This window comes from Gymnoscopelus microlampas (genome assembly GCF_963454915.1).
Source record: "Gymnoscopelus microlampas genome assembly, chromosome: 11".
Lineage (NCBI taxonomy): Eukaryota > Metazoa > Chordata > Actinopteri > Myctophiformes > Myctophidae > Gymnoscopelus > Gymnoscopelus microlampas.
Genome location: NC_139948.1, coordinates 19,125,585 through 19,135,540, shown reverse-complemented (window position 1 = coordinate 19,135,540; position 9,956 = coordinate 19,125,585). Strand labels below are relative to the sequence as shown.

The window sequence follows — 9,956 nt, the reverse complement described above, 5'->3', positions numbered from 1 at the left end:
TTATCCAAAGCATATTTTAATGTTTTAAAGAACAAATTCATCTGGTAGAAAATAAGTTGTTTTGAGACAGTGGTACAGTTCCTGACCTTAAATATAAGGCTACTATTTGTGGAAAAACAAAAACAAAGATATTGGTACAACGTGTTTTATATATAATATTTGCAAATATATGTTAACTTACTGTATCCCATCACATATATATTTCAGGGTAGAATTACTGCTGCAGTGTTCCCCATTTGATTCACATTGTATGCTCATATTATGAAAGTGTTGGTAGAATCTTTATTGTACATAGTCATATTCCATTGTTGAAAGTAATGTAAGTGTCCAATAATACTTGATACTTATTGAATCTACCCAATAATGCACAGGCTGGAACAATGCAATGAAAGCAGAGATCATTGTACAAATGAAATATAAGAGGCTTATATCAGGTCAGTACTTATAAAAACAGCTCCATCACTCTGGAGTAATGAAGAATAGTGTTTACTACTACCCAAAGTCTAGAACATCCTTTATACTGAGATTTAGCCACATTATGTAGATAACTCACATGAAAACAAGTCACTTTCTTTTTGAAGATGATCGCAATATGATTGAGCAAATATTTTTATTTGTGTGTATGTCTTACTAGTGTTCTATCTTCACTGTGTATTGTCACAAATTCTTCTATGAAATATCTTCTCTAATAAAAAATGTAAATCTCCATCAAGTACAGGCTAATCAATACTAACCATGAGGATATGTCCCATAAGTCCTGTGTTTGTAGCATGCTTCTGCACAGTTTGGCAATAGTAGTAATAATATACTTTATTATTTAAATCTAACTCTTCATAACAAGTATACGTTTCTTGCAATACAACACTGATAAATTAAAGGCAATGAGATTAAACAGCAATACGCTAGACATAAATTAATAAGACTAAGACTTTAAGCTCTGCTAGCCGTCCCTAGAGAGTATACACGGCATTTGAACCTTCCATGATGCCTCTGTGCGATGCTTACTTGTTATCCAGGCTTGGCCTAGCTGTTGATTTCACTTTCAATAGAACAGTGGCTCTCAAACTTTTTCGTGCCAAGGACCCCCAAGTTGATATATATTTGGCCGCGGACCCCCATTTGAAAACACACCCCATAAGAGAAGATTTTTACAGTTATATAGCACTCTCAACCATTTTTATTTCATGGACGCCCACTTTGACATGCATTAGGCCATGGACCCCCATTTCTATCTCTGGGACCCCAATTTACACTGTAAAATTATCAATGTCATCCATGTTAAGTGAACTCTGAGAGTGTTGACCAATTGAGTGTTGGTTTCAATTGTATGCTCTCGGAGTTACAGACCTTTAAGAGTCAATTTGGTTCCTGAGTCCTGACTATCATACATTTTGCTGGGGACCCCCTGGTACCCCCCCAAGGACCCCTGGGTGTCCCCACTTTGAGAACCAATGGAATAGGTAACAGTGGTTCTCAAACCTTTTAATTTCAAGGACCCCCCCTTGAAAATGGACCCCCCCCCCTTCCCTAACAGGTCCATTAGGTTCTATTTGTACACATTCATAATTACAGACCCCACCTTGAGAACCACCGAAATAGAACATTCACTGAAATAAAAGGTGTCTGAATATATATTAAGATCTATATGTATGACTACTGCAACTTTCTTCTTATGTATGGTAAATCAAAGTGCAATTCTGTTCTGCTGCAGTGCTCAGTGCTTACATATAGTAGGCCTTCATGTACTGTAGGCAAAGATTTTATAGTTGCAAGATTCATCCACAACTTATCTACAGTAGTCGCGCTGGTATTTCTTTTTTATTTGATTCTTTATTTATTTTTGTGTGCTGGAGCCTCCATTTGGATTATAATTTAGATTGGGGCTTTAATCTCAGACTGAGCACAGCTGCTTCACAGTTTTAATGTTCATTCTGTCACTCTATAGCTTGTAACTGGACTTAATTTTGGGATTGGATGAGCTGTTTCCTATGGGAGCCTGCCAAATGTCAAGTGTTGGATTTCTCACTTATAATTCTCTGGCTAGTGTGCAACTAATGTATATAGGCGTTTGATATTTTTTTTAAATTATAGTTAATTATAGTTACTGAATTTGGAGGAGTAGCTGAAACTTAAGAAGTTGCATGCTTAAAATCAATTAGATCACCTGTTGACAGGTTGAGGAGAGTGAAAGTGTCTATTTAAGGTAATATAACCTACAATCTAATTTATTTGGAGTATAATGTTTAGCTTTTTCCATTCACTGCACATAATTTGAACCTGAGAATGAGTTTAAAGTGCTGTAGTCAGTGTATTTGTTCATCCACTTCCAACTGATATTTCGCCACCTATAGAAAACTCAGGTGATGCTCAGTTAAAGTTACTGTCTATGTCCATGCCACAATTGTTTGGACTCTGATGACATGTTTGTCTGGTTTGTTCATTTGTTAAATAATCTAAAAGAGTGCTTTCTTCGGGTTAGTTCTTCTACAGTGAAGTTACCCAGGGTATTCTTTATTGATCTATCTACAATTCATACTTTATATTTGTTCATGTGCAGCAGTATGTCCTGTAAATCAGATATACCATTGGCTTTTTCTTTCTTCTTTTATAAATTGCACAGAAAGCAACACTCAGTGTATTTTCTACTTTGTAAAATAATGTATAATATAATTTCACACATATCCATTTCAGAAGTGCATTCCATGTCAGCTATCAGTTTATCCAGTGAGATGAGTCAGACCATTGTAATGCACAGCCATCTGTACTGTATATAGCCATTTGTGCATACACCAAGTGATTTGGTAATATTGTATCATTAAGAATGTAGGCATCTATTCATCTAGGACATCTATTGTCCTGGTTGAAGAACCCATTGTTTTTCTACTTTCCATATTGCATTGTATTTGTGAATAAGACTCATCCAGAATTCATTCAAAATCATTCAAATCTAATCATCATGTTGATTCAATGCTATGCTATTTTCATGCCGTTTGAAAATGCTGTCATCTACAAGTTGATAATATAGTTTTTTGAACAGTCTCTCCTCGTGGCCTGCCAGAGCGGAGCGCCTGTCCCTGGCCCTGTTGCAAAGCGGTGTCCTCATGGCTGTAGAATGGCACTCACTTACCCCTTCATACTGCACGTCTTCACATGACAGCTGCACTTCACAGCGTCAGAAAACAACAGTCAACAGACCTAAGAAAAGCAACACCCAAAGGTCATATGTCTGATTCTTCACTGTGGGACTTTTGATCTTGTACGGAAGTGACCAACTCATTCGTCGACTCCGGCAAGCCTCTCCTGTCTTCCTCCTTTGGTGCTGCTGCTGCTGCAGTTCCTTCCTCTTCCTCCTCTTCCTCGTCCCTGCTGTTGATGGCAACCTCGTTCTCGTAGCAGAATGAGTTTGCACTGGATGTTAGGCATTTTGTCTCTTCCATGTCCTTGGCGCTGCACCGTGGGGTGGAAGGCACTTCGTAAGTCTTGTCGAAGTACGTGTAATCCACCACGTAATGCCGCTTCTCCTCAAAGACAACCGGCTCAAAGCGGTAGCCCCACTGGATCTCTGAAGACAAGTACGAGCTGCGCGCTTGCATCGTCATGGCCGTGGCTTCCACCATACCTTCCAATATGATGACAATCTCAAAGTCAGACAACTCCAGGTCCTGCTTGCTGATGCCAAATAGTGGGCTTTCCTCGTCAATCTCATGTACGATGATGACGGGGGTGACCAGGAAGAGTCGGTCGAAACCATTGTCGTAGCCTACATTCATGTCGATCTGGTCGAAGGGGATGTACTCGCCTTCTTCTGTGATGCGGGGCTTAACAAGCTGGGCCCGGAGATGAGCTTCCACAAGGTGGCTCTTCCTTAGATTACCAACCCTGAACATGAGACACAGCTTTCCGTCCCGCATGGCAATAACTGCGTGAGTGCTGAACAGCAGAGTCTCAGCGCGCTTCTTTGGCCGTGCCATCTTAGTCATAATAGCTCCAATCATGAAAGCGTCGATAATGCACCCCACGATGGACTGAAACACCAACATGAAGACCGCAGCAGGACATTCCTCCGTCACGCAGCGGGCGCCATACCCAATGGTTGTCTGTGTTTCAATGGAGAACAGGAAAGCTGCCACAAAGGTGTTCACTTGCAACACACAAGGAACGTAGCTGTCATCCTCTGCACGTTTGACCATGTCACCGTGTATGAGGCCTATGACGTAGTACGCCAGGCCAAATCCCAGCCAGGACACCACGAACACCAGGCTGAACAACAGCAACATAAACCTCCAGCGGATGTCCACACAGGTTGTGAAGATGTCAGATATGTACCGTAGCGGCTTTTCATCCATGTTTGTAAAGTGGATGTTGCATTGTCCTGTTTTGTTGACGAATCGGCTATGGCATCTTCGTCGCGTTTGGATTTTGCCATTGCCAAAGCTGTTGCCCACAGCAGGCATGGTACTAAGTCGTAGGCCTTGCTCCTCACCAAACACGATGCTGTAGCGACTGACCTTTGCCACACTCATGCCTCAGGCAGGCACAGCCAAGTGGTGGTGTGTGGAGTCTCTGTGTCATGCAGTAAGGACCGGCTCACAGGAAATAACCAGCTCCTTCCAAAAACAAACTTCCTATAATCTGGTGTGTTGTTACAGGTATACCTGCAGTTCCCTGTGTGGAAAAGAAGAAAGAGAAAGTATTAGTGTACAGTACTTAATAGTAATCAGAAGAAGAAGAACAGAAGAAGCATTGATCAATATAGTTGTGTTGCAAGGCAATGCAAGCATTTGTATAGCATGTCAACAACAAGCCATTTAAAATTGCTATAATAAAACATTTAAGCATTATGACATGATGAAGGAACATTTGGGACTTTAAGGAATCAATCAGATACTGTCATCTCATTCTAAATCTGGCAGTCCGATTTATTAGTAATTCAGTTCTAAGAATAGCTGCTACACTTTGAGAAGCCCTTTCATATAAATGAGAGCTAATGTACGTATTTCACCATGGTCATGGTGGTTAATTTTGAAGATGTGTTACTGACATTATCAATCTATATTGTGGAATGTGTTACAAGCTTGAACATTAGTTATATATTCATGTTCATTGCCAATGTCAAAGCTTTGATGTCAATGGAAATTAGTTTTCTTGGCATTTCATTGATTTTAGGCATGCATTCAATTGACTGGGCATATTAATCACCCATCTGTTTATTGTATACACTGTGATAACTCTGACATTTTAATCCGATTTGGATCAAACTTGGCAGACGAGTTAGGGTAGGGCATGACCTGTGCTAATGTTATTTATTTATCTTTTTTCAAATCGGTCAAATGCAAGGTCAAAGTTTAGCACTATGCTTATACCGGGAGGCAGGGATTTAGGCCCATATGCATAAATTAGTAATTTTCAATGGTTGAGACCCTCTCCCCTGGCTTTATAAGCAACATTTCTGTACTATACTGATTTTCCAAAATGTCTTTGACATCCATAGACTCACAGATAGGAGATTGTAGAGAGACTGGAGAGAAAGTAGACATGCAAGATGTGACTGGAGTCCGATTTGAACTCAGGTCCTCACGAGTCACGACTCACGACAAGGAGCATATCACCACTTTTGGGCAGAAACTTGTATGTCCAAAATTGTTATTTTTCATGATGGCAACACCATATCACCCATATTTAGTCAAAATGTTTATCATCTTCATAGGTAAAAAAAATCATGAAACCCACGTCACCATTTTCAACTTGGCGTCCCTATTTTCGGCAAGTAATTATAGGTGAGAAATTGAGAATCTTTAAAAACATACAAAAGAATTGTGTAAATAGCAGCTCTACAAGCTTGTAGGTCTGCTATTTTCACTACTTTTGCACAACACTGTCATACGATGAAGTATAAATAGGGCATTCATTTGTGATTAAAAAAAGATGAAACTGCTCTACAGTGTCAATAGGTCAGCACACTAACTGGCTGAGCCATCAGTCACCCCACATTAGTCCTTTTTTTTAAATGAACTGAACAGATTAGAGTGACTATACTAGATGGTGGCTTCAGCTCTCAAATCGTGTGACCACATCAATATGACTTCCTTATCCTTCAGTAAAAGTTGTGATCGTGACTGTCAGACATAGTGACATAATCACAGTCTGAAAATGTTAAGTATAATATGATTGAATCACAGTAAAAGCCAGGCCGATTGGTTGTCTGCTTTTTTTAGTAGCAGTAAATAAAACAGCTTTACACTAATAGTTGCAATTTTAAAGTAAATATGTTGAGTATTTTCACATTAATGTGGTAAATGATTTCTGATTATTATTACCGTCTTTGTAACCGACATAAATCATTTTAAGTCAACATGGTAATGCATGAGGTGAGCTAATGTAGGGCACATGTACCAAAGGGTACGTGAAACGTTACACATTTTAACGTGGTAACTTATAATAATAATAAGGTGATAACTTATCACGTAAAAGTAAACGTGAGAAAACATGATCATCCTCTGCCACCATGTAGGCCAGTGACAAAGAATGCCATGCAAAATGTTAGCCAAGACACCATAAATGCCAGGCTGAACAGGCTTTTAACACACTCCCAGTTGTTATTCACCAAATTTGAGTTGTTTTTGTTTCTTGACTGGCACATTTGTGCTGTGTGTGTAGCCTATATACATGTACTGTATATACATTCTTTTTACTCAGCAGCTCTAAATGCTCTGGTTGCTAGGAAGCAGGACATGGAGTGTATGAGGGATATTAATATCTTAACATTCTGGGGTGCCTGGTGGCTCAGACGGTTGGTGCACTGACCATATTATCCTCTTTACAAGGACCTGGGTTCGGCTCCACTCGTATCTTGCATGTCTCTGAGGTTTCTTATCTCTCTATAATCTCGGCGCGGCAAAATAAAGCAAAAAAAGCACAGGTCTCCGCCAGGCCGGGTTGCCTACCCAAGGCCCGCAAACTTTGGAATGGGATCTGAAAAATCGGACTCATGCATCTTGATCACATGACCCCAGAGATAATGTGTACCGATTTGTGTGAATTTTTTTTGTGCAAAACGGGCCACCCCCACAAACTTTGGAAGCCAATCATAGTCAATCAGGATAGAATATGAAAAGAGATAGAGATAGAGATAATAATTGGCGTGATGTTTGGACAAAATATGTAGGAGTAATATCCAAAAATTTGTTTAGCAAAAATCAGTCTCCTGGAGTCCTGGTGGAGCTATAACAGGCCGATGTGAAAAATTTGGGGCAGAGGTTTTGCCTTGGCCTCTAGGGAGTGTGCATGCAAAGTTTTGGTCCAGTCATAGGTAAAAATGTGAATCGGCCTGTTATAGTGCCACCATGAGGCCGATTTGAAAAATGTAGGATGGCATTTCTTTCTTGGCCTAGTGGGAATGTGCGTGCAAAGTTTCTCGGTAATTGGACGCTGTGTTCATGATTTGAGGCATTTTGTTCAAAACGGGCCACTCCTGCAAACTTCGGAAGCCAATCTTAGCCAATCAGGATGGAATATGAAAATCTGACAGATCTGTCTTGGTCACATGACTATAGAGTAAATGTGTATTGATTTGCGTGATGTTTGGACAAAAATCTGTGGAGTAATATCAAAACATTTGTTTAGCAAAAATCGCCCTCATGGTGGCACTATAACAGGCCAATGTGAAAAATGAGGCCTGAAAATGAGGTTCTGCTCTGGCCTCCAGGGAGTGTGCGTGCACAGTTTCACACCGATCGGTCCAACGGTGCCGGAGATTAGCTGTTCCCAGACAGACGGAAAGACGGTCGCATACACGGACGAACGGACAGGGGCGAAAACATAGTCCCGGCCACACCTTCGGCTTGGCAGAGACAAAAAGAAGAAATAGAATCTATCACAACATTCTGTGTGACTCAACACTTTCTGTGGCAAAATGTTGTAATTAGGAATGGGTATCAAGAACCGGAATCTTGTAGAGGAATTTAAATAATTAACTCTGAGAATTATATTCCTCTGAGCTTATAAATTCTTTCCATCAATGCCAACATGTTTTTCTGACAGTTGCTCATTGCAAAACAGTGACGTCATGTTTATACGCTGTTGAAAAGGAACTATTTCCACACTTGGGTTCTGGCTCAGAGATGATAAAACAGTTGGTAAACACAACAGTAGGTGTACTGTTTTTCCACAGTGAATATCGATCAGGAATCAGTAAGGGAATCAATAAAGAATCGGACCAATAAGCAGAATATGGAATTGGTATCAACAAAACCTCATCAATTCCCATCCCTAATTGTGATCATGGAAACATAGATGAACATATCTTTCCAGCTGCCATTCCACAAACCAATATCAAAGTCAAACTTAAAGGATCAGAGATCTACAGGTTGTCAACTGAGGAACATCTATAGAAGTTACAGTTACAGAACAACCACAAGCTTACAGTACATACCTAGTGCTATTCCCCTCCTGTGGACATCAGTAAAATGTTGTTTTCCAAATTCCCCCTAACTCCAGAGCTTCAGGTTTTCCTTGGTCCTTCCTTAGCCAGACTGCTGCATGTTCCTCTAATGTCTTCTGTACAGTTCCCCTACGAGTAGAACCACTCTGTCCACATCAGGTAGAAAGGTAATGTTCCACACAAGTCCTTCATGTCTGTCTACGTCTATCCCTTCTAGCTACTGTTTGTTTCAGTGCATCCACTTTACCTGAAGAAGAGGGCAGAACCGTGAAGTCCTCTCAGGTCAGTTTCTAACTCAACCTGTGTCCCATGCCAAAATGGGGAGAAATCTCAGCCCCTATGAAGGCACAACTACTTGATTCTGCAACGCAGATATTCCTACTCAAGGTCAATATTTTATGAGGATCTCTCTTGCTCTGTGGGGTCCACTCCGATCGAAAATGTAATTCCACAGAGCTTATTTTAGTCTTGGCCATTCGTCAGTCTCCCGTTCGCCTCCCCTCTCTCCTCTCCTTATGTCTCACACTTTTTTAGTATCTCTGCTATCTGATCTGGTTCTGCAGCAGATTCTTCTCTGTCCCACATCCCCTGAGCTGTTGCATGCTGCTCTCCTCTCCTCTACAACACGCTCTCTGCTTCTCCCCCCTCCCTTTCAATTTGTCACTGTAGCTACTTGGCATTTGGAGACTATGAGATCGTCATTACCCCCCCCCCCCCTTGAGTGTTGCACTAGCACAGGGAGGCAACCTGATGCTCAGTGTTAAAGTAATCAACCGTGCAGACCTGGGTTGACATGAACCATAGTGATACTGTATACGTACAGTAGAGAACAGGACACATGATTAACCTATGTCATCTAAACATGCAACTGTCACATATTATTGAGCAAAGGGATTTCAGTGAGTTTTACTCAATTGGACTATCTTACCCTGTCAACATGTTTTGAAATATGATGCATGGATGGACACAGCAACTAATGGGTAGATAATTGTATTTCTTGTACCACCATCTGAGAGGACAGCATTAACAGTCCCCTATAATAATCCAGGACAAAAAGGATACTATCATTAAAACCATAAAGTATTTGGTCTGGGGATCTTAGTATGATTTGATTTTCAATTGGAAACTCAATTCCAGTTGAAAATCAAATTATACTAAGATCCCCAGACTATATTCGATAGGCATATTAAGCTATGATATAGGTTATATGACACACATACTGTATGATATGATATGATTTTCAGCTCGAGACCCAAAAGAGAAATTTGGTGTCTTCCCGGCACCCAAATGTACAAAAATACGTTATGAATGATGTTGAATGCAGCCCACATTTAAGCCCTATTTAGTAGTGAAAATAGCCGATCTATGACGCAATGCAACACGTTGTGAGCTTGTTGATCAGCTATTTTCACTTTTATTTATGCAACTTCTTTTTCCTGAAATTCTATACAGTATGTGTACAGCTTATCACCAGGTTTGGGTCTGGCTGCCAAAGCAGTTTAGTTTACTTTAGTTT

General features: G+C 40.4%; 1 protein-coding gene across 2 annotated transcripts; it reads right to left on the bottom strand.

The window, feature by feature from the left end:
• On the bottom strand, positions 1–8,996 carry kcnj12b (potassium inwardly rectifying channel subfamily J member 12b). 2 transcript variants are annotated; one of them, XM_084071110.1, is made up of 2 exons: positions 8,432–8,996; positions 1–4,665 (listed from the first exon to the last, which is right to left on the bottom strand). In XM_084071110.1, exon 2 carries the CDS (start codon positions 4,521–4,523, stop codon positions 3,219–3,221), a length of 1,305 nt encoding a protein of 434 aa, XP_083927236.1. In that variant the 5' UTR covers positions 4,524–4,665; positions 8,432–8,996; the 3' UTR covers positions 1–3,218. The 2 variants fall into 2 exon arrangements, with proteins under 2 accessions (XP_083927236.1, XP_083927237.1); XM_084071111.1 differs by having other exon boundaries at positions 8,688–8,996.
• Between the last annotated feature and the right edge of the window lie 960 nt (positions 8,997–9,956).